This window comes from Mustela nigripes, chromosome 13, assembly GCF_022355385.1.
Source record: "Mustela nigripes isolate SB6536 chromosome 13, MUSNIG.SB6536, whole genome shotgun sequence".
NCBI lineage: Eukaryota > Metazoa > Chordata > Mammalia > Carnivora > Mustelidae > Mustela > Mustela nigripes.
This window is the reverse complement of record NC_081569.1, coordinates 83,298,310-83,323,523: the sequence shown is the minus strand read 5'-3', so window position 1 is coordinate 83,323,523 and position 25,214 is coordinate 83,298,310. Positions and strand designations below refer to the sequence as shown.

The window sequence follows — 25,214 nt, the reverse complement described above, 5'->3', positions numbered from 1 at the left end:
TACCAGTTGCTGTATAACGAGCCATCCTAAAATTTAGTAGCTCAAAATAATCATCTGTTTTATTTGCTCACTCTTCTGCAGAATGCTAGTGTGGTTTCTCCTGGCCTGTGTGCTCACTCATTTAGCTATGGTCAGCTGGAGGCGAGGCTGAGGCTGTGATAGAGTAAGAGGTAGCCTCAAGTCACACAGCAGGGAGCTCAGCCGGGATGGCTTTTCTTTCTTTATGTGTATGTGGGGTTTTTTTTTCTACCTTTATTGAAGTGTAATTTACCAATAGATTTGTAAGATATTTAAAGTGTACAATGTGGCATATTAATATCGAGATGGCTTTTCTTACCATGTGGTCTTTCATCCTCAAAAGACTAACATGGGCTTCTTTAGGTGCTGGTCTCAGGGTTCCAAGAGTGTGAGAGCAGAAGTCTCTCAGTGTCATTTCTGTATAATGTTGGTCAAAGCCCGTCTCCAGGCTAGCCCAGATTAAAGAGGTGGTAAAATAAACTTTCTCTCTTGTGAGATACAAGTATCAGTCATATTTCTAAGGAGCCTGCCTACCTTCAACTCTCTTTGGAGACAATCTACCACTGAGCAGCTGGTAAGATTTTATGCTTGGGCCATCCTGATTGGATTTTGGTAGTTCATTGGTAATCTCTCTGCAGTTAATCCCTCTTGCTACCCTTCTACCCAATGCCAGACTTTTTCTTCAAAGATGCTCAAGTCTTTCATGAGTTCCTCTGACATTGTTCCACTATCACACTGGTTATTCTATGTATTTTTCTAGCTCTTTTTGCAGATATGGTACCTGAACAGTTAGAATTGATAACTATTTATTGAGTGCACATGCAATATGCTATACATTATTATTATCTTATTTAATTTTCATATTAACTGTTTATGGAAGATATCCCCATTTTATAGAGGGGAACCAGGTTCCATAAGGTTGTGTAATTTACCCAAAGGTTACCACATTCTACAAGTGGTAAGCTGAAATTCAGACACTTTCCTCTCCTTCACAGTCATGTGTGTACTTTCTCTGTTTAGATACACATAAAAATAAATGTGGGCTGCCAGTGGAGTGTATGCTTGTTTATTACCCTTGACACTATGCTTTGCAGAGTCTGGAGATACTGAGATAATTTGTCCCTCTAGTGAGAATAGAATGCCGTAACACAATGGCATAAATCAACGTGGGCTATGGAGCCTGTGTAATGGGACCATAGAAAATGGAGCTGATAACTGCTGGGGAATTGAGGAAGCCCTCGAATAAGGAGAGAAGATCTGAGTTGGGTCCTGAAAGATGGAGCTTTCAAGACACAGAATGGAGAAAAAGGGCATTCTAAGCATAAAATATGCTTAAAAAAAAAATACTTTTTAAGCTGAGGAAACTATAGAAAGTCATAGAAGTATGAATTTGCAGTCTCACTTAAAATTTGCCTTTTTCACATTCATTATTATTAAGCTAGGAGTTTTGTTAAGCTACTATAATGTTTTACTTTTGTTGATACCTATTTAGGGTTTTAGACTCTAGATTTAAAAAATCTTTATTGCTATCCTCCACCTCAGTGTCATCTACAGATTTTAGGAGCCTGCCTTATATGTCATTATCTAAGCTGAGGCAGCACTGAGTCAAGTGCAAAGTAGTATGTCATTAAATGTTTTTTAAAACTAAGCATTATATTTTTAATTAATCTGACTTCTTCCCATTTATGAATAAATGTAATAATCATCTAGCTGATTTTTCTCTAAATAACATAAGGCATGTTAAGTCTGCCATGCCCAAGATCTCCTAATTTCCTGCTTTGTAATACTCTCAGTGGTAGATATTATTAGAACACTCTATGCTGTTTTATAGCAACTACTACTTTTCTAAGTTTATAAAATACTTTACCATCTCTTGGTATTATATGCCGCTTAAGGCTGGAAATTATGTTAGTTTTTAACCTGTGGCTGCATTTCTCAGTTATACTAAATATGTTACGGACAGAGGAGTTTGTTTATATCCTTTAGATCTTTTGTGCAGTATTGTGCTGAGTCTTTCTTAAGTTTAATTGATAAAGTTTGGCCCTTAAGGAGAATACGCTTTGCATTTATCTTTTCTAAATTATATTTAGCTTCTGGTTTTTATGTCACTTCATTCTTTTTGTTTATCTGTTTTGGTTTTGGTTTGGTTTTTTTAGTTCCAAGTTTTTATTGAAACTCCAGATAGTTAACATGAATATTAGTTTCAAGTGTAGAGTTTAGTGATTCATCATTTAGGTACAACACCCAGTGCTCAGCCCAAGTGCCCTGCTTAATACCCATCACCCATATAACCCAGCCCTGTCCCCAACTCCCTTCCAGCAACCTCTCAGTTTGTTCTCTATAGTTAAGAGTTAGTTTTATGGTTTGCTTGTCTTTTTTTAACCCCTATATTCATTTGTTTTGTTTCTTAAATTCCACATGTGAGTGAAATCTTGGTATTTGTCTTTCTCTGATTTATTTTGCCTACCGTAGTATTCTCTAGTTCCATCCACATTGTTGCAAATGGCAAGATTTCATTCCTTTTTATGACTAATATTCCATTGTGTGTGTGTGTGTGTATAAATAAAACATCTTCTTTAGCCATTCATCAGTTCCATGATTTGGCTATTATTGTTAAGGCTGCTATAAACATCAGTCATGTATTCCTTCAAATCAGTATTTTTTTATCCTTTGGGTAAATACCTAGTAGTGCAATGATCATAGGGTAGCTTTTAAGGAACCTCCATACTGTTCTCCAGAGTGGCTTTACCAGTTTGCCTTCCCACTAACAATGCAAGAGGGTTCCACTTTCTTTCGTACTTGCTAATAACATCTGTTGTTTCCTGTGTTGTGAATTTTAACTATTCACATCATTCTTACATGTTACATCATTCTTAATCTTATTCCACTAGATTTTTAAGTTTTCCAAATGACCCTGTAAGTTAACAGTATGTTGCCCTTTGTCCCTTAGTTTGTTCACCAGAGTATTGGTTGACTTTATATTAATTAAAGGTGTGTTCTTGCTGGCAGTCGAGCTGTTAACTCAGAAACAATTTTTTTCCTTAAGAAAATAATAATAAAGAGAAGAAGTCCTCAAATTATTTCTTAAAGGGCTAGATAAAATAAAATTTTAGACTTTGTAGGCAATGGTGTCTACTGCGCCTGCTCAACTCCACAGGACATAGTGAGAAAGCAATTACAGACAATACCTAAAGGAATGGGTGCGGTTATGTTCCATTTAAAACTACAGAAACAGGTGGAAGGCTAGATTTGGCCTCCAGGCCAGTAGTATACTCATCTCTGGAAAAGAAGATGGTTGAAGGAATGTAGTAATAAATCGGACACATAATTATATTGGCCTAAACATATTCATACAAAACAATATTTTGTTTTTTAAGAATTTTGTTCATAATAGCAAAATGTGCTTCTTATAAAAGTTTCATGATCTTAAATTCTTATAATATAGAAATTGAGGAGGCACTGTTACCTACCCCCCCAGAGTTATTATTAGAAGAATCCTATATATTTGAATGTGTACGGCAAATGGATGAAGAGCAGAATTACAGAAGTGTGAGAAAGTGAAGGTATAAAATGTTAGAGATACTACCATGCTGGTAGGAGGTAATGAATCAGGAGAATTGGGCCTTTTTTTTTTTTTAATTTTTGCTTGCTTGCTTGCTTTAAAAAGGCCATGATGATAGTGTCTGTGTCTGCCTCCCCCTGAGGGTAGATCTTTGTACACAGCAGGGCTATAATATAACAACTTTGCAGAGTAGATACACACAAGGGAAACACAGTACAAACACTTTGCAAGAGGAGCTGGGAACCTGGGTGTAAAAGGAGAGCCATATGTACAGCAATGGTTACTGACTATCCTATTTTTCTGCCTAGTAACACGTTTAATGGAGGTTTGTGGCACTTGTGCCATTGATTTTGGGTATTTTGAACAACATCAACACTTCTAAGTAGTGTTTATTGCAACTCAGTATAAAGTCTGTCTCCCTGACATGGCGTGAAGTACCCTAGGTGACCAAATACCAAATAACTTTGATTAGAGCTGTCAGGAGCCATTATTTGGCCCAGGGGTTTTTAAGAACTCGAAATATGACTAATCAGAATTAAGATGGGCAATAAAAGTAAGATACATACTGGAATTTGAATACTTAGTACCCCCCCCAAATAATTTAAAATATTTACATATTGAAGCATTTAAAATTCATCACATATTGAAATAAAGCATTTGGGAATGTAGTGGGTTAAATATGTAAAAGTAATTAATATAGAAAATTAGTGTTTCTCTTTAAAAAATTTTTTAATGCAGGCATTAGAAAATTTAAAATTATATGTGTGGATAGCATTCTATGTTTGCTAGCACTGGTTTAGAGACTAGTTAATGTTAAATACCTAAATTTGAAATATATTTTTCTTAAACAGTATTATAGTTTAAACTATCAGAAGTATACCTCACATACATCATGTGCTGGTTATGTGTTGGCTTGTTAAGCTAAGTCTTACAGTTATGTTTGTTCCAATAATAAAAAATTTAAAACTTTTATAACACTTTCTAAGTGAACTGCTGTTTTAGGCGGTAAAACTTAAGACTTCTTTCAAGATCATCCATTCATTTATTTTATTCTGCACCATTGATAGCCACTTATTGGGTATATATATCTGTTGTTGATCACTGACGTACATAAATTTTCTTGTTAATAAGAACCTTATTGCATTCATCTTTTCTCTGTCTGGTATCCCTTTCTTCAACCCTACTTTTCCTTTATAACCTAACCACTTCCTCAAAAAAACTGTTCTAAAACTTCTTGATCATTTTTTTCCTGTCTCTCCTCCGTCCCTTCCTTTCATCTCCCAAGGATATTTACTTATCTTTTAGGTATCTTTTGATCACCTTGTAGTTTTAATTTTAATGATATACATCCATTATCACCTCTACTAAAAGGTACATACTTCAAAGGATCTTCATTGTACTGAATTAGATTCATGTAACTTGACGAATGCATCAACCTCTTTAGATCTCATATATATATATATATATATACATATACATATATTAGGTTATGATTAGTTTCTCTTTTTTCCATACATTTCATTTTTTTTTGTTGTTCTTTCTACAAATATACGAATGAAACTATGTTAAAGTACATCAAAGTATAGAGGAAGGAAAGATATTTACCGATACCTTACCGCTTAGAGGCAACCATTATTACCTTTTTTGTGTATGTCTAACATTTTCTAAAATTTGTTGATTGTAAAAACAATACAGTACATGCTCATTATACAAATTCAAGCAACATTAGACATACTTAGGATAACAAATTTTCCTTTTCCTTCCTTCTCAGTCCTTCCCTTTCTCCATAGGGAATATCTGTCTATAGTATTTGTATAAGTACATATTTTTTGTTCTAATTAGTGAATATGGGATTGTATATTCAGTGATTTGAGGTTTTTCTCTACTTAGTGTACCCTAGAAATCTTTCCATATTATGGATTTCTTGCATTTTAAAACTGACTGGATAGAATTTTGAAAAGAAAGAAATGTTCATGTTAAGAAATTCCAACAGTGCAGAAAAGCACTCAGTAGAATGGTCCCCAGGCCCATCCATACTCTAGCTATTGGCCTTGATTTTTGTGTAACATTCTAGAAATCTTTTCATGCTTCTTGAGCTTTCTTTTTCTGCCTTCCTTTTTCTTTCTTTCAAGTGGGACCATATTATATATATTGCTTTGGTAAGCTTTTACTTATAAAAATACAGGAGGAAATCAAACTAGAAAGTTGGTTTTTTTTTTTCCCCGGTGAGCATGTTATTTAAGAACTCTTTTCATACTGTTTTAATGACTATGATTTTTCATTATATGAAGTACTGTAATTTACTTAAATTTTCTCATCGTTATATGCTTAGATTTGCCAGTTTTTCTCTATTATGTTAGAGCTTTTTAAAGTTCATAGTTAAGTGCTTAAATTGTCCCTAGTGTTTTGGCTGCTTTGGAACAAAAAGCTTTAAAATTAGAGGAAAAAAGAAAGGTTGAGTTTATTTTCAGTTTCACTCCTAATTTCAAAAGTGATGGAAATCAAAGTCCAATTTTAGCTGAATGTACCTTTAAATTGCAAAATATAAATGTCTAGCTTAAATATACTTTTTGTTAGCTTCGTATTAATGCGTAAGTTGACCAATTAGTAAGCCCTTCCTTATTCTATGATTCTATGTAAAATTTTGCAGTGAAGCCACAATCCTTTATCAGCTTTTAATGTAAAATTTTTGAAATGATAGGTAATAAATGGATTTCTGTTTTTGTTTTTTAATCAGTGACTTTTTTGAGCGAACCATTCTGTGCAACAGCCTTGTGTGGAGTTGTGCTGTGACGGGTAGACCTGGACTGACCTATCAGGAAGCACTGGAGTCAGAAAAAAAAGCAAGGCAGAATCTTCAGAGTTTTCCAGAACCACTAATTATTCCAGTTTTATACTTGACCAACCTTACCCATCGTTCACGCTTACATGAAATTTGTGATGATATTTTTGCGTATGTCAAGGATCGATATTTTGTTGAAGAAACTGTGGAAGTCATTAGGAACAATGGTGCAAGGTAAAGTACTTCTAATTTTTTCTCTTGTTACACATACATTCACATTACTCACAATTAAAAGTACACAAAAAGGTGAACTGAGGAAGGCTTCCCTTCTCTACTTCCATTGCTCTCTTACCCTCCCCACAGATAGCCCTAATAATGTTAGTATATTTTTCCAAAGCTTATGTCTATACAGACCACCAGAAACATATACACATAGGTATTTGTGTATATATGTGAATGTGCGCACACACACAATCTCCTGTCCCTTTTAATGCTTGATACCCTTTTCTTTTAAAATATCTTGAACATTAGTCCATTGCTTTATGAACCACCTTTCTTCTCTTTTTTGTTTATTGTATAGTAAGTTCTATTGTATGGAAGTTGCATCTTTATTTCCAAGTTAAAAAAAAAAGTGCTGTGAAGTGTGTAAACCTGGTGATTCACAGACCTGTACCCCTGGGGATAAAAATATATGTTTATAAAAATAAAAAATTAAAAAAAAAAAAAAAAAAAAAAAAAAAAGCCTTAAAGATACCTATTTTGTCATTATTATGCTACCTGATAGTTTAAATATACATGTATTTCTTACTGGGTTTTAGTAGTTCCTCTGATAATACAAGGACTGGATTTTATATACTCCACTGGGTTCTCTTTTACCCGCTCTTCAAGAAAAAATGAATTTTTCATATGCAAAAATTTTAAATGACTTTATCTATGGCATTAAGTTAAAAATTATTATTGCTTTCCTCAAGTCTTAAGTATTTGTGATTGGCTAATACTTACCATAATATTTTCTTATTTGCATTAAAACTTTTTATAGCCTCTTGGTATCATGTAATTGGTAGTGTCATGTGTCTCATTTCTTTCACTGACTAATGTTTTAAAGTTTATCGATATTTTAGCATGTATCAAGATTTTATTTCTTTTTATTGATAAATTCTACTTTATGGATCTGTCAACATTCTGTGACAGACATTTAGGTTGTTCCCACATTTTGGCTATTATAAATAATGCTGTAACAGGCAATCATGTACAAGTTTTTGTGTGAACATATGTTTTCGGTTCTGTTGGGTATATACCTAGAGGTAGAATTGCTAAGTCATATGGTAACACCATGTTTAACGTTTGAAGAACCTCCAGACTTCCAGAGCAACTGCATCATTTTACATTCCCACTGCGGTGGATGAGAGTTGCTGTTCCTCCACATCCTCACCAAGTGCTGACTATGGACAATTTGCTATTCATCTTTTTTACTTTGCCATCCTCGTGGCTATGGAATGGTATCTTGTGGTCATTTTCATTTGCATTTCCCTAATGACTATGTCAAGTTAAGCATCCTTTCATGTGCTTATTGATCATTTACGTATCTTCTTTGGAGAAATGTTTGTTCTGGTCCTTTGCCCATTTTTAAATTGGGTTATTTATCGTTTTTATTACTGAGTTGTAAGAGTCCTTGGTGGTTTGGGGGTACAATCCCTTATATGATTTGCAGCTATTTGCTTGCATTCCATGAGCCGTCCTTTCACTTTCTTGATGGTACCATTTGCAGTACCATCTCCCCTTAATTTTAATTTTTGTTTCTACTTACTAATAGTGTATACCTTTTGTTTCGATCTCTGGTAGTACTTACCAGTGGTCCTAAAGACTGCTTTATCACCAGAATTAGTTTTATTGGAAAGAGCATGCTAAATTACAGAGAAATGGGGTGGATGCCATTCTTAGGGTGAATTAGTCTGTATAGGTACTCTGGATCCTCTCCACCTCAGTACTTTTTTCTCACCGTCTCATTTACCATTAGGTATTCCTCCCCTCTTTCTTGTTGCATTTTATAAGTATAGATTAGGTGCTTGCCTCCTTACCAAGACTTTCTGTTTTGAAATAAGAGATCAGCCAACAGATCGTTCTAGAAGATCCTTAGTCATTTCTATGGCAGAATAGGAAAGACAAAACCTGACTACTTGAGGAAACAGTTCAGCTCTTTATCTTCCCCATCCTGATTACCACCTAGCTTGCCTGTCAGTTGTGCAGACATTTGTTCTCTGCTACTTCCTTAGAACCTACTGGAGAAGTGAGAGAATCAGTGGTCTATGTAAAGAGCACTAAACTAGGATTATATTGCATTACGTTATGTTATGTTACATTACATTACATTATATCAGCAGATACAACCTCATTGTTTCCATTTACAGATGAGGAAACAGATCCAAAGAATTTTGGTAATGTTTATCATCTATTACTGATCTCCTGCTATTTACTTGCACTGTTCTAGACACTGGAAATATAGCAGTGAACAAAAAGAAGTCATGGAGCTCCCATTTTAGTCTTATAAATAGTAAGTGATAGGATTTAAACTCAGGTAGAGCTGACTTACAAAATCATTTCTTACACTGTATCATTGTCTCCTTAGTTTCAGATTCTGCCATTTATTTGCTCTGAGCAAGTAAATTCAAATTCTTTAAGCTGTTAAATGGACCCCTGCCTTACAGGTTTGACACACAGGATGAAATGAGACAATGAAGGCGAATTTTTTTAAACTGTATTCTATAATATTGCATTTGATATAGGTGCCTTGTTAGTATCTGAATGTATGTAGTGAGGCCATGCAGTTGGACGGATTGCTTTTGTTTTTTGAGAGATCTCAGTAGTAAAGTGACTACAATAACTGCTTGGGCCACTTTAACTAAGAATCAAATTTCTCTATTGTAGCTATGAAAAGAAACCCCATAGTTAACAATTTCACTAAGAAAGACATAGTTGTTTTATTTTTGAAGCTGGTCATCCCACTTTTGTACATGGTCTAAAAAATGCTGCAATAGAAGGTTTTTGTTTTTGTTTTTGTTTTTAAGATTTTATTTATTTATTTGACAGAACGAGAGAGCACAAGTAGGAGAGAGGGGTAGCCCAGTGCGGGGCTCGATCACAGGACTCTGGGATCATGACCTGAGCCAAGGGCAGATAACCTAATCATCTGAGCCACCCAGGCGCCCTGCTGCACAAACAATTTTAAGGCATCTAAGTTTCAGTAACTTGATCTTCTTTTTAACATCATTGTTTAGTGAAAGGTTGGGAGTATGGTGACCTAGAACTCAGTGCTCACATGATAAACCCATTCTTACTCCCTGCTCAGCCCACCCTCAACCCACGCCTGGAACTGGAGAATAAAATCAGGAAAAAGAAGGTGGGAATCACACCACAAATACACATTTGGGATTGTTGAGTTCTCTCTCCGTTGAAGGATAGGGTTGGAATTTGAGAGAATCTGAAAAACTGAATCAATATAATTGTGTATTTGGTAATTTTTTTAAATTAAAATGGGCTTTGGGCAGCTTGTTTTCAGACATTTTATAGGCACAGTCAAGATATTCTTGGAGTTCAGAGGAGATATGAAGCAACAGATATGAAGAGGTACCGCTAAAAAAGTAGGTATACTGACACCAAGAAGTGGCACCTGATAGGAAAGAAGGAGATGGAATAACCATTACCTACTGTTGATGGTTAAGTATACTGGCTTGGCTTAGTATTTAATTTGGTAGCATTAGAGGACATTGCAGAATTAAAAGTATCGTAGCATTTATTGACCTTTTCCTGTATTCTAGGCACTATGTTACATGCTTTCATTTCAATTCCCATGATATTGATTGGGAACTCAGAATTTTCCAAAAGTTGTATGTTCCTTGGTATTACTGAAAAGTTGAAAACTTAATGTCCACACAAAGACCTGCAGATGAATGTGTATAGCAGCTTTATTACTAACTTCCAAAATTTGGAAGCAACCAAAATGTCCTTTACTAGGTGAATGGATGAATAAGCTGGTACATCCAGGCAATGGAATATTATTCAGGTTTAAAAAGAAATGAGCTATCAAGCCATGAAAAGACATAAGGAACCTTAAGTGAATATTACTGTTTGATAGAAGCCAATCTGAAAAGGGTACATATGTATGGTTCCAACTATAAAAGCCAAAACTATGGAGACAGTAAAAAGATCAGTGGTTGCCAGTAGTTGAGGTAGAGTTGGGGAGATGTAAGTAGGTAGAGCACAGAAGGTGTTTAAGGCAGTGAAAATACTGTGTACACTATAGTGATGGATACATGTCATTATACATTTGTCCAAACCCATAGTGGAACACACCAGGAGTGAACTGTCACATATGCTATAGAATTCGAGTAATGATGATGTCTCAGTGTGGACTCATGAGTTGTAACAAATCACCTCTGGTGGGGGGCTATTGATTAGAGGCTGTGAATGTAGGGCAGCAAGAGGTATACAGGAAGTCTCTAGATCTTCCTCTCAGTTTTGCTATGAATCTTAAAACTGCTCTAAAAAACTAAAGTCTTTGCATTAACAATAAAATTATGTGCTGTGTTTATTAAGACTAAAGTTTATAGTTAATTAAAATCTGTTTTTTTCTATAAGGGTTCATATATATCAAAGAAAATTATGAAAATTGAAGGCCTAGAGTGCATTTTCCAAATGCTCATTTCAGAGATAACCATTTTCAAAAAATTAGTACATTAAAAAATATAAAATATTGTTCTTTTTTCTATACTATGCTAGAGTTAAAAAAAAATAGCAAGCAGCTTTTTCACTTAATAATGTTTGGGTATCTTCTTATATCAAAATACATAGATGGGCCTTTCTAATTGGTTTTGCATAAATTGATTAAAATATTGGTTCCTAAAAAGCTTACTTGCTTTTCCTGAGGCTGGAGAAAGTTACTTCTTTTACTAGTCCTATGTGAATTTTCCCTTTGAAAATAAAAAAGCTACATTTTTTCCAAATAATCTGTGACCTGGATGCCTGTGTGGCTCAGTTAGTTAAGCATCTGCCTTCAGCTCGGGGTCCTGGAGTGAGCTCCATGTCTGGTTCCCTTCTCGGGGCTTCTGTTTCTCCCCATCCTTCTGCACCCGCCCCCCCCCCCCCATTGTGTGTGCTCTCTCTCTCTCTCTAATCTCTGACCCTTGACTGACAGACCTTTTTCCCCACTGCAGTTTAAATCAGTGAAATAGGGACACCTGGGTTGTTCAGTCATTAACTGTCTGCCTTCAGCTCTGGTCATGATCCTAGGGTCCTGGGATGGAGCCCCACATCAGGCTCCCTGCTTAGCGGGAGGCCTGCTTCTCCCTCTCCTACTCCCCTTGCTGGGTTCCCTCTCTCGCTGTCTCTCTCTGTGACAAATAAATAAAATCTTAAAAAAAATAAAATAAAGTAATAAAAATGAATCAGTGAAATAGCAGAATTGGATTTGTACCAAAGAGTTTCAATTATGGCCAGATTTTCCCAAATATTATCCCCATACTACTTAGATTTAAAATTTACAAAATGTTACCTAATTAAGAAGCATAAGAGATAACAGTTCAATATTGTTTTTAGAATTGTTCTGTAAAATAAAGAGTATAGAATTCGTCTATATTGGTTTTGGCATTAAGTAGTAACCAACGAACTAGAGATTTTAATTATTCAGCTGTTAAAGTATATTCCCTGTAGCTTTCTATGTTTCATTGGTGGAGCTTTTAAGCACTTTACTGTAATGAGGTAAGAGAAAATTAGTATCAAAACCTATAATATAGAAAGTAGGCACTCAGTATATATTAGAAGTGGAAATAAGAAAATGAACTTCTAAGTCTTTGGGTTCTTTTTTACTATTGCTGGCCTAAATGGTATTAGTGAATCATAATTAAACTGCATTAATATTGAAGACAGAGAAATACTAAATATATTGAGAAGATAGGATGAACATAAAAGATTTAACTGAGGGCCAAATATAGTTTTATTTAAACATACATGCTTGAATGTTAGTGACTCCATCCAGGTGGGATTAATCAAAGAGAAGTTTTGGGAAAGGGTTGACTAGAAATTTGAAGACAGAGAGAAAAAAATATAAATTTGTAGAAAAAGATTAAAGGAGAAATTCTTCTTATTTAAGTGTAAAGATGGTATAGAACTTTCAGCAATGTACATTAATCAATTTTTTTTAAAGATTTTATTTATTTATTTATTTGACAGAGAGAGATCACAAGTAGGTAGAGAGGCAAGGAGAGAGAGAGAGGGAAGCAGGCTCCCCGCTGAGCAGAGAGCCCAATATGGGACTCTATCCCAGGACCCTGAGATCATGACCTGAGCCAAAGGCAGTGGCTTAACCCACTGAGCCACCCAGGCGCCCCATTAATCAAATTTTTATTATTAGAACTTTTTTCTTTTTTAAGGTTTATTTGAGAGAGAGAGCAAACGTATGCGCACAAAGCGGGGGAGTGGGAAGCGAAAGAGAATCTCAAGCAGACTCTGCACAGAGTGGGGAGCTAGACTCTGGGCTCAGTCCACAACTAGTCACAACTAGAGCTCAGAGTCTAGCTCTCAACTAGTCACAGAGTGGGGAGCTAGACTCTGGGCTCAGTCCGTAACTAGTCACAACTAGAGCTGAAATCAAGAATTGGACACCTAACTCACAGAACCACCCTGGCTCCCCATGTATTGCAAATCTTTTTCAGAAAGAAGGCTTTCTATAGCTCAGCTTACACTACTGAACTTTTTCTTAAGAGGCTCCACCCCCAACATGGGGCTGGAACTGAACCCTGAGACTGAGTTGCATGCTCTACTGACTGAATCAGCCAGGTGCCCCCCTACTGATCTTTTAAGGTAAAAATGTCTGGTTCTCAACCAAAGAGAGTCCTTAGCAACATTCACAAATTGTTTTCAGTGAGCCTAGTATGTTGATAGAATTTTTAATACCAAAAAAAGGGGGGGGCTGTTTGGGACAAACTATTCTTTGGAATTCTAAGTTAAAGTAGAAACCCCCTTCTTTAGATATATGTTGTGTTTCTTGTATGTACCAAAGACCCAGACTTAACAAGCTGATTCCCAGATTGTCATTGCAAGTTCAACAGTTAAAATTTAGAATCTTTATTTACTTGCATAAGCAAATTAGGAGGATATCCTGGGAAACTATTTTATACTCTAAAAATACCTAAATAATCACAAAAATGAATGAAAATGATTTTTTTAAAGATATTATTTATTTGCCAGGGTGAGCAAGAACAAGCAGGAGGAGCCAGGCAGAGGGAGAAGCAGGCTCCTCGCTGAGCAGGGAGCCTGATGCAGGACTGGATCCCAGGACCCTGAGATCATGATCTGTGCTGAAGGCAGATGCTTAACCAACTGAGCCGCCTCGATGTCGCTGAAAATGACTTTTTTTAAAGATTTTATTTATTTGAGAAAGAGAGAGAGAGTGGGGACAGGGAGAAGAGGGAGAAAGAGAAGAAGACTCCCCCCTGAGCAGGGAGCCAAATTGGAGCTCATCCCAGGACCCTGAGATCTTGACCTGAGCTGAAAGCAGACACTTAACTGACTGAGCCCCCCAGGTACTCCTGAAAAAGAATTTTTTTTTCTTTTCTTTTTTTTTTTTTTTAATTTTATTTATTTATTTGACAGACAGAGATCACAAGTAGGCAGAGAGACAGAGGAGGAAGCAGGCTCCCTGCTGAGCAGAGAGCCGGATGTGGGGCTCCATCCCAGGACCCTGGGATCATGACCTGAGCCGAAGGCAGAGGCTTTAACCCACTGAGCCACCCAGGCACCCCAAGAATTTTTTTTTCTAAAGAAGTTTAATTTAAATCATCTGTAAAGCTTATGTTGTATTTCTGTATGGGCTCAACAAAATAGTTCACCTTAACAAAATAGTTCAGTAAAATTTCGACTGATCATACAAACTTAACTCATTTTCTTCAGTATTCTAAGGGGCTTCAAACTGCATTAGCCATTAGGAGCATCTGCCTAATGTCTTTCAAAAGTCTTTGAATGTTAAAAGTTACGGGTGAGGGTAGTCTCTGTGGCAACTTCCCTGTTGTATTAAAACCAAGTACAGTCAGGTGCATCACCACCAACACTTACAGTCCTTATGATGGGGGTGAGAAAAAATGATCAAAATGAGGGGACACCTGGGTGGCTCAGTTGGTTAAGCAGCTGCCTTCAGCTCAGGTCATGATCCCAGCGTCCTGGGATCGAGTCCCATATCGGGCTCCTTGCTCAGCAGGGAGCCTGCTTCTCCCTCTGCCTCTGCTTGCCATTCTGTCTGCCTGTGCTTGCTCTCTCCCCCCCCCTCTCTGATAAATAAATAAAATCTTTAAAAAAACAAACAAAAACAAAAAAAATGATCAAAATGAGGAGTTGACAAGTAAATTGAGGTTCACCTCTTTTCTAACATAAAAGGAAATCAAATGTTTGCTTGCTTCAATTTGTATCTCATTGAACTTGTTAGTAGCGGTATGGTGAAGTAGAACAGTAGTTCTGAAGTTCTTAGTTCCCTGTGACAGGAGAATATTAGAGGTAATATCACAAGAAGGGAGACTATGAGTAGCTATTACTGTCCGGAGATCGCTGTTAGAAATAAAAGGGAAGTTCATTTCTACATGGTTACAAGTTCAGGTCTGAGAAATTTGAGCCTCTTCTGAATAAAATCTCTCATCTTTTTCTACCTACTTCGTGGTAGGTAGGAATATATTGTGGCCAATATAAGATCAGTTTTTGATGAGTGACTTACCTTGTAGATACTTTGAATTTTTCTGAGAACAAGATAAAACTGTAGTTTGTTAGTTTTCTATGCTGTTTTGGAGACCAGTAGTATGGTGTGTAAGTGGCATTCATTTGACCTATGGTTCTGAATTACTGTTTTTAAAATGGGGCTATCTGTCTATCTTAGACAAAGTCAGAGACCATCCAAACATAAAAGTTAAAGGAGAAATAGGAGAAATGACAGAAGTTAAAATAATTTTTGATGAAAGGAAAAGGAATGGTAAAAATACAAATAGAGGGGTGCCTGGATGACTCAGTTAGGTGTCCTGACCTCTGATCTCAGGCTTGTGAGTTCAGGCTCCACATTTGTCTCCACAGTGGGTATAGAGCCTACTTTAAAAAAAAGTACAAATAGAATCTATTCATCACTAAAGGACAGGCAGAATCCTTTGATTAAATTAAAAACATATGCCAAGAGAATAATTCTGGGTAGAGTTTGGTACCCTTTTTTTAAAATAAAGGGCCAGATAGTAAATATTACAGACTGTGTAATTCATATGGATTCAGTCACAGCCACCAAACTCTGCTGTTGAAGTGCAAAAGCAGCCATAGACAGCGTATGAATGAGCATGGCTGTTTTCTAATAGTTCCTTCTTCGTAAATACTGTAATTTGAATATCCTATTATTTTCACATATCTCAGAGTAGTCTTCTGATTTTTATTTGAAGCCACTTAAACATGTATAAATTGTTCTTAGCTTGCAGGTCGTACATAGAAAAAAACAGGAGGGAATTTAGATCTGGCCCATAGGCCATAGTGTGCTGACTCCTGAGGGGAGGGAAGGGTTCCTGCTTTAAATAAGGTTTATCGAATAAAATCCACAGAGGTCCCCTTTATGTTTAGAACTTCAGAGTTTGGCATGCCGAAGTGATTTGGGAGGGTGGGAAAAGCCTGTGGAGCCAAACTGACTACTGTTTCTGGGAATCTTCTTTCATAATCTATAAAGCTGAAATAATATATATATTCATATAGTAGTTGTATGAGCTTCTACGCATAACAAACCAGACCCAAAATTTAGTGGCCTAAATCAGTAAACATTATTCTCACAGTTGGTTGGCTGGAATGTTCTTATGGTCTGGGCTGTCCTGTCTGGGGCTGGATTACCTAGGTCCTCTACTTTAGAATAGCCTTCCTCACATGTCTGGGGCCTCAGACTGGGGTGGCTACTTTGATGTGGCCTCTCATCCTACAGGAAGCTAATTCAAACTTGTTCCCAAGGCAGTAGCAGGGTTCCCAGCAGCAAGAGAGGGCAAGCTCCACTGTGCAAGCACACTGCAAGCCTCAGCATGCTTTGTGTTTACTAGTATTCCATTGACCAGAGCAAGTCACATGAACAAATCCGGAGTTGCTGTGGGAGGGAATCAAAGAGATGTGAGTCAACGGGAGCCATACCTGCAATTATCTGCCACAGTAGTTACCATTTGTTAGTAGGCCAGCAGAGTACCTGGCACAGGAAGCACTCAGTCAATGTCAGATCCTTCCTGTACTTGTCAGAGATGAGTGAAGAGTCTTCCAGCTGTGATGATTCATCTTTTTTTAAGTCAATCCCTAATTTTCTTACATCCTAGTCACTGTTCTTCAGAGTTCGCCACATACCATTTTAGGGAGATGATGCCAATACCTGTAAACTTTTGAGAGCTTCCTATATGCCACACACTGTTCTAAGCTCTTTATATGATCTTGTTTAATTCCCACAACACCTTCTGTAACAAGAGCTCATTTGTTCACTTTACAGTTGAGAAGCTTATACAGCTAGGTTAATTAATTAAAACTTGATCAAGGTCACAAGTGAGATTTCTAAGCACAAGGCATTGTCAGAATCACTGCTTCTGTTTGAGAAGAATACACTCAGAAATATATATATTAAAGGATAGCAGTTAAGGAGGATTTTAAAATTATAGTTGAATATACCCATTGAACACCCATCATTTACTCTTCCCTTTACATAAGCATTTTATAATTTGTCTAAGTGTGAAGAAAGATAGGATTATATATATGTGGTTAGATCATCTTTTGATCATTTGTTCTAAGAGACAGTGATACAGGTCATAAGGTTGAGTGTCCAAAAATCAGCATTGATTTTTGATTCAAAGGGGAAAAAAAACTCAGCATTGATCATTGATTCAAAGGGGAAAAAAAACTCAATGTTTAAACAGGTTCCCTTTTTCTTTAAATCCTTCATCATTTTTCCTATCAGAGGGTACCTTAATTTTTCTTTTTTAAGATTTTTCTTTTAATTTATTTGAGACAGAGAGACTGAGAGCACAAGTGGGAGAAGCAGACTCCCTACTGACCAGGAAGCCTGACTGGGGGCTGAGTCCCAGGACCCTGAGATCAACCTGAGCCATAGCCAGATGCTACCAACTAAGCCACCCAGGCACTCCTACAGGGTACCTTAATTATTTTACTTCTGTACTTTGGCCTGTTTAAGCTATCTTCTTTTCAGATATTTTGCCTTCAGATTGAAGAATGCTATTTACTAGCAACAAAAGGTGACTGCAGGGACGCCTGTGTGGCTCAATTGGTTAAGCTGCTGCCTTTGGCTCAGGTCATCATCCCAGGGTCCTGGGATAGAGTCCCACATCAGGCTCCTTGCTCAGTGGGGAGTCTGGTTCTCCCTATGTCTGCCTCTCCCCCTGCTTGTGCTCTTTCTCTCTCTGACAAATAAATTAAAATCTTAAAAAAAAAAAAACTATGAAAAGGTTACTACAAGCATGGGGAAGACTGTAATTTTTATTTATTGATTTTGTCTTTTGGCAGAGTTGCCAGAATGAACAATGGAATTAGTTATGTCTTTTTTCTTGGAGATAGTAGGGAATATTATGTATTCTAGGTCCTCTACTTTGTGTATAAAACAAAGGCAAGTTTTATATGGTTCATTCAATAAGCATTGTGTGCTAGGTTATTACTCTTGTAGGTTTTGAAAAGAGGGTAGTGATTAAGGCAAGAACTAGGGACTTATATTCAAGTGCAAGAGAGAGAAACACACAAATCAACAAGATAATTCAGATTCTCATCAGTGTTGTAAAGAAAATAAAACTTGGGACGCCTGGGTGGCTCAGTCATTAAGTGTCTGCCTTCGACTCAGGTCATGATCCCAGGGTCCTGGGATCAAGTCCTGCATCAGGGTCTCTGCTCAGCAGGGAGCCTGCTTCTCCCTCTCCCACTCCCCCTGCTTGTGTTCCCTCTCTGTCTCACTGTCTTTCTCTGTCAAATAAAAAAATTAAATCTTTAAAAAAAAAAAAGAAAAGAAAACTTGATGGAATAGAATCTTGAGTTATACTTTTTTGTTTTAGCCAATTAAATCCAATGATTTCTCCATAAACCACTGTTGGATGCTACAGGATAATCCAGTATGAGTAAAGAATTAGTACTTACTGTTCTCAAGCAGAACATAAGTAATAGAAATAGAGTTTGCAGGACAAAGATAAGTGAAATAAGTATAAATGACAAAGGATTGAATAAGAAATGCCCTAAGGGGCATAGAGGGGAGGGAGAATTGGAGGAAAGTAGTTAAAGGGTAGAAACTTCTAGTTACAAGATAAATAAGTACTAGGGATATAATGTACAACATGATTGTAGCTAATACTGCTGTATGAAATACAGGAAAGTTGTTAAGTGAATATATAAATCCTAAGAGTTCTCAAGGAGAAGTTTTTTTTGTTCTTTTTATTGTATCTGTATCAGGTGATGGATATTAGCTGAATCTATTATAAATCACTCACAGTATATGTACATCAAATCATGCTGTATGCTTTAAACTTCTACAGTGACGTATGCCAGTAATTCCTCAGCAAAAGTTGGGCTAAAAGAGACATAGTTGAGTTTTATTTTGTTAGTGAATATATCACTAACATTCAAATAGAATGAGTGGAATAGGGGTGCCTAGGTGGCTCAGTCGTTACGCGTCTGCCTTCAGCTCAGGTCACGATCCCAGGGTCCTGGGATCGAGCCCCGCATCAGACTTCCTGCTCACCGGAAAACCTGCCTCTCCCTCTCCCACTCCCCCTGTTTGTATTCCCTCTCTTGCTGTCTCTCTCTGTGTCAAAGAAATAAATAAAATCTTTTTTAAAAAAAAGAACAAATAAAAGATACTGTAATGCCAAATTAATTTAGCAATCTGATAATAATTTGCTATGATTGGTCATTAGAATGGGCTGATGTTTTACCTTTTAGTTACTAATCTTTATGAAGGTATGCTTGCATCTTCACCTGCTTCCAGTCAGTCAGTCAGTGTGTTGATTTTCACTGTTACCATATTAAGAATATTACTGACCTGGGATGCCTGGGTGTCTCAGTCAGTCGAGTGTCTGCCCTCAGCTCAGGTCATGATCCCAGGGTCATGGGATGGAGTCTGGCAGGATCCTTGCTCAGTGGGGAGCCTCCTTTTCCCTCTGTCTCTCCACCTGCTTTTACATGCTTACTGTCTCTCTGATAAATAAATAATAATTATTAAAAAAGAATGTTCTTGACCTTAAGGATAGTAAAAAAATATTCAGGATATTTCCTTTAAGCTTCCAGCTAGAATTTGAGAGTGCAAGAAGTACTTGGTATAATTCTGTCATCTTAATTTAGTAGTTGTGTATATAATAATCTTTGCTAATTCTTTTTTACTTCTATGCACTGTATTTTGATGTGCAGAAGCCATCTGACTTTCATTTGACTAACTCGAGGTGGAAGAGAGATACCATATATTGAATTTTTTTTCATGAAGAATGGATTTTTAGGTGAATTTTTATAATGTTTATTATGGTTGAGGTAGAAAGAACCTATAGAATAGGTCTCCTTTGACACAGTTCTCGCATTACACAGAACTCTTTGACCTTTCTTCTGATAAGTATCACAGGACTAATCTATACTTCAGTGAGATCTAACAAGTAGACCTACTTCAGTTAGCCTTTCTCATGTGCATTAATATTTTTAAAAGAACAGGGCACCTGGGTGGCTCGCTCAGTGGGTTAAGCCGCTGCCTTCAGCTCAGGTCATGATCTCAGGGTCCTGGGATCGAGCCCTGCATTGAGCTCTCTGCTCAGCAGGAAGCCTCCTTCCCACTCTCTCTCTCTGCCTGCTACTCTGGTTACTTGTGCGTGCGCACGCACGCTCTCTCTTTCTCTCTCTCTCTCTCTGTCAAATAAATAAATAAATAAATAAAATACTATATGTCAAAATGAAAGGTCACTTGCTGCTAAATCTGTGGTGGCATTTCATTATATTTAGTGTTTGCTTGTCTCTGATCTTCATATGTTGGTCTTGCCTTCTTACAAGGTTATCATGTCTCTTTACATGTTGGTGTCAGTATGCCAGGCTAACATAAAGCTAAGCACACAAACGCTTTAAATGCTTATTAATTTGAATACAGTAGTTAGAATTTTAAAGTATTTTGGTGAAGCTTTAATTAATATGATTTATACTTAAGCCTGACTAACTCTTGGGGCTTTAAGGTGATAATTTTGAATACTAAAGAGCTTAAATAGCATGCTCATAATACCCAGGTATTTGATACTTATTAGAAATATGTAGGATTTAACCCATATATCTTATATCTAGGATTTTATTTCCAAAGATTTCCACTTAAACTATATATCTTTTTTTTTTTTTAAGATTTATTTATTTGACAGACAGATATCACAAGTAGGCAGAGAGGCAGGCAGAGAGAGAGGGAAGCAGGCTCCCTGCTGAGCAGAGAGCCCGATGCGGGGCTCAATCCCAGGACCCTGGGATCATGACCTGAGCCAAAGGCAGAGGCTTTAACCCACTGAGCCAACCAGGTGTCCCTATTAAAACTATTTTTAAAACAAAACCAGGGGGCACCTGGGTGGCTCCATTGTTGAGCATCTGCCATCAGCTCAGGTCATGATCCTGGAATCCCAGGGTTCAGGCTCCCTTCTCCACAGAGAGTCTGCTTCTCCCTCTGATCTTCTCCCCTCTGATGCTTTCTCTTGCTGTCTCTCTCTCTCAAATAAATCTTTTAAATGAATGAATGAATGAATGAATGAATGAATAAAACAAAACAAAACCAGGGGTGCCTGGGTGGCTCAGTCAGTTAAGCGGCTGCCTTCAGTTCAGGTATGATCCCAGGGTCCTGGGATTGAGTCCCACATCACGCTCCCAGCTCAGTGGCGAGCCTGTTTCTCCCTCTGTCTGCTGCTCTCACTGCTTGTGCTCACTTGCTCTTTGTCTCTCTGACAAATAAATAAATAATCTTTTTAAAAAATAAATAAAACAAGACCCAACTTTTTGGGAGAAGAGCTATATACCGTATTCTTATAAAAGGCTATTTCCTTGTTTACATTCTCATTGTCACAGATTTATGGCTAATTTCTGCTGTGTCCTCATTCTGTGCTTACTGCTGTTCCACAGACTTGCTTTCACTCTTAAAATTGTTTAAGTTATTAGCACCTTAGGAGCGTCTTGACTGCCTGGGCTTAAAGTTTTGAAGTACACCTGGGTCAGTACAGTGTTTCTGTTCCAGTAATAAGAGTGGAAGATTAGAAAATACATGGGCTTCAGAGTCAAAGCTAAAGTTTTGATTGTATCATTACTGATTCTATGGGCATGAGCAAATGATTTAACTTTTCTGACACTAAATTTTCATCTTCTGGAAAATATATAACTTGTGGAGTTGATATGAAGACAGAAACACATATAAGTCATGTACTTATCTGGCATACAGAAACTCTAATAATAAGGATCATCTTTTGATTGCCAGCCTCTGCTCTGTCCTCAAATAATGGAGCATAACTTTAATTTAGAAAGTTTCTGTACCCTAAAAGACCCACTAGCTATTTGTGGACTCATGATTCTTTAAGCTTTTTTACATTCCCACCTTCTTTGGACTAGAACCAAGAAATTGTAGCAAGTGGATTTGAAAGACATAGACTAATAAGCTTATTTAGAAATCTATTAGAAGGTGTTGACTTAACATCTTGAATAGTTAACTGAAGTTTAGCTTAGCACTAGCAAGAGGCCTGGCCTTGATAAGATTAGCAAGAAATGTTAAACCTGTGGTTTGTGCAAAGTTAATAGTGTTGGTAATAAGTGGTATAATTTATATGTAGAACATTTCCTACATTCTCATCTATGCCTCTGGACTGGTTTGCTTCTCCCTCATTGTGCCAGGGAATTATATTTCTATGTTATTTTTCTGTTGGTTTTAAATAAATTAGTTGTTGAATTATTGTAGCTCTGTGGGCCCTACTGGGGATCATAGACTATTCCCTTCCGTAGACTGTCGAACCATTTCAGGCACCACACCAGCCATACCTGAGCTGGGCACAGACCCATTTCTTTTTTTTTCTTCATGACCACCACCACCACCACCATCACAACTTAGGGGAACTCACCTGGGCTCTGCTAGTGAAAAACCATCTCTTTATATAACTTGAAGAACCTTATCATAAGTTCACTGAAGAGCTTCCTTCATCACCAAAGGGAACTCTGAGCAAATCATCCCTAGATGATACCCAGACCCTGTTTGAGGTGAAGGGGATTAAGAAATACAAACTTCCAGTTATAAATAAATCCGGAAATGAAAAGTGCAGCACAGAGAATATAGTTAGTCGTGTTGTAATAGCGCTATATGGCAACAGATGATGGCTACACTTACCGAGGTGAGCACTGCATAATGTACAGAATCGTTGAATAACTGTGTTGTATACCTGAAATGAATATAACATTGCATGTCAACTATACCTCAATAATACATTTTTAAAAACTGGGTCCATTTGATTGATTCCTTGCATATTTTTGTGCAGTTCATGTCACTAAGTTTACAGAACCTTTGTATTATTAGGCTACATAATTACCTAACATTTTTGATAGGATTTCCTGTAGTTGTTCCTCTTTAGAAACACTGGATTGGGCGCCTGGGTGGCTCAGTGGGTTAAGCCACTGCCTTCGGCTCAGGTCATGATCTCAGGGTCCTGGGATCGAGTCCCGCATCGGGCTCTCTGCTCAGCAGAGAGCCTGCTTCCCTCTCTCTCTCTCTCTGGCTGCCTCTCCATCTACTTGTGATTTCTCTCTGTCAAATTAATAAATTAATAAATAAAATCTTAAAAAAAAAAAAAAAAAGAAACACTGGATTATTTCTGCCAACCAATGGTGAAAGTCAGCCTGCAGTTCTTTTTATACCATTTACATTTGCTACTGATTTAGCCTTGATAATTGAGCCTTCTTAAGCTTTATTGTTAGAATAGAACAGAATTCTTAAAAAAAAAAAAGTAAAATAAACATAAGATTTGCCATTGTAATCATTTTTAAATGTATAATGTGTTGTCATAAGTATATTCACGGTGTTACATAACCATCACTACTATTTCTAGAACTTTTTCATCATTCCAAACAGAAACTCTGTACCCATTAAGCAATAACTCCCCATTTCTCCCTCCCTGCAGACTCTGGTAACCTTTATTCTACTTTCTGTCTCCATGAATTTTCCTTTTCTAGATACTTAATATAAGTGGGTTTGTACAATATCTGTTACTTGTTTGGCTTATTTTACTGAGCATAATGTTTTCAGGGTTCGTCCATATTGTAGCCTGTATCAGAATTTCATCACTTTTCATGGATGCTGAATATTCCACATTTTGCTTCCCCATTTACGTATTGGTAGACATTTGAGTTTTTTCCACCTTTTGATTGGTATACAAGTATCTGCAAATTTCCTGTTTGTTATTTTTTTTAAAGATTTTATTTATTTATTTGACAGAGACACAGTGAGAGAGGGAATATAAGGAGGGGGAGTGGGAGAGGGAGAAGCAGGCTTCCCCCTGAGCAGGGAGCCCAATGCGGAACTTGATCCTAGGACACTGAGATCATGACCTGAGCTGAAGGCAGACGCTTAACGACTAAGCCACCCAGGCACCCCAAGTTCCCGTTTTCAATTCTTTTGGGTATATACCTAGAAATAGAATTGCTGGGTCATGTGATAATTCTGTGTTTATTTTTCTTAGGAACCATCACACTATTTTCACAGCAACTACCCCATTTTATATTCCCACCAGCAATGCACAAGGGTTCTAGTTTCTCCATATCCTCACTAACTAACACTCATTATTTCTCATGTTTTGTTCTTTTAATAATAGCCATCTTGGTATAAAGTGGTATCTCATTGCAATTTTTATTTTGTATTTCCTTAAGATTAATGATGGCTAAACATCTTTTCATGTACTTATTGCCATTTGTATCTATTTAGGTCCTTTGCCTGTTTTTGAATTGGGTTCTTTTTGTTGAGTTAATCAGTGTTCTTTATATGTTCTGCCATGTCTTTGTCTGGTTTGTGTATCAGGGTAATGTTGGTATTATAAAATAAGTTAAGACATGTTATATCCTCCTCAGTGTTTTGGAAGATTTTGAGAGTTGATATTAATTCTTTGAATGTTTAATAGAATTTGCCATGAAGCTATCTGGTCCTGGGCTTTTCTTTTTTGGAAAGTTTTTGATTATTGATTCAGTCTTACTGCTTACAAATCTATTCAAATTTTCTATTTCTTCCTGGGTCAGTTTTGGTAGTTTGTGTATTTTCAAGAATTTGTTCATTTTATCTAAGCTATCCCATTTGTCAGCATAAACAATTGTCCATAATCTTTTCTTATAGTCTTTTTTTAGTTTTGGTAAAATCACTAGTAATGTCCCCCACTTTACTTCTCATTTTAGTAATTTGAGTCCTCTCTGTTTGTTCTCAATTCTTTAAGAGCAAGTTGTAAAGGAGTCACATATGATACTTTTAATTGAACCTATATAACACTCAGAATGAGGGAAAATGAGCAAAGAGAGAAGATGATTTGAGGCCTGGATTCACCTATATAGTTTACATTTTGAGGATTCTTAAACTTTGGGGTGCTGTAAAACCAATTATTTCTTCAATTTAGGAATGATGCAAAAATTTCCTAGCAGGAAATCCCTGGTCCTGGTTTTCTCTGTGCCTAACAGCAGCACTATTAGATATTTTAGGGTATACTAAAGATGTTCTTCTAATGGAGAATTAATGAGCACATGATAAAATGTACACTAATGAAAATATGTGCTATTATGTTATAAAAATTCATCAGCTTTCCGGGGCGCCTG

The 25,214-nt window shown here is 36.8% G+C and overlaps 1 protein-coding gene across 2 annotated transcripts in view; it reads left to right on the top strand.

Annotated features, from left to right (window-relative positions):
* Window positions 1-25,214, top strand: part of BAZ1A (bromodomain adjacent to zinc finger domain 1A) — a 92,130-nt gene that overhangs the window by 5,678 nt on the left and 61,238 nt on the right. For both annotated transcript variants that reach the window (XM_059373072.1, XM_059373071.1), the window contains exon 2: window positions 6,318-6,596. In XM_059373072.1, coding sequence (XP_059229055.1) covers window positions 6,318-6,596 — 279 coding nt within the window. The remainder of the gene's footprint in view (window positions 1-6,317; window positions 6,597-25,214) is intronic.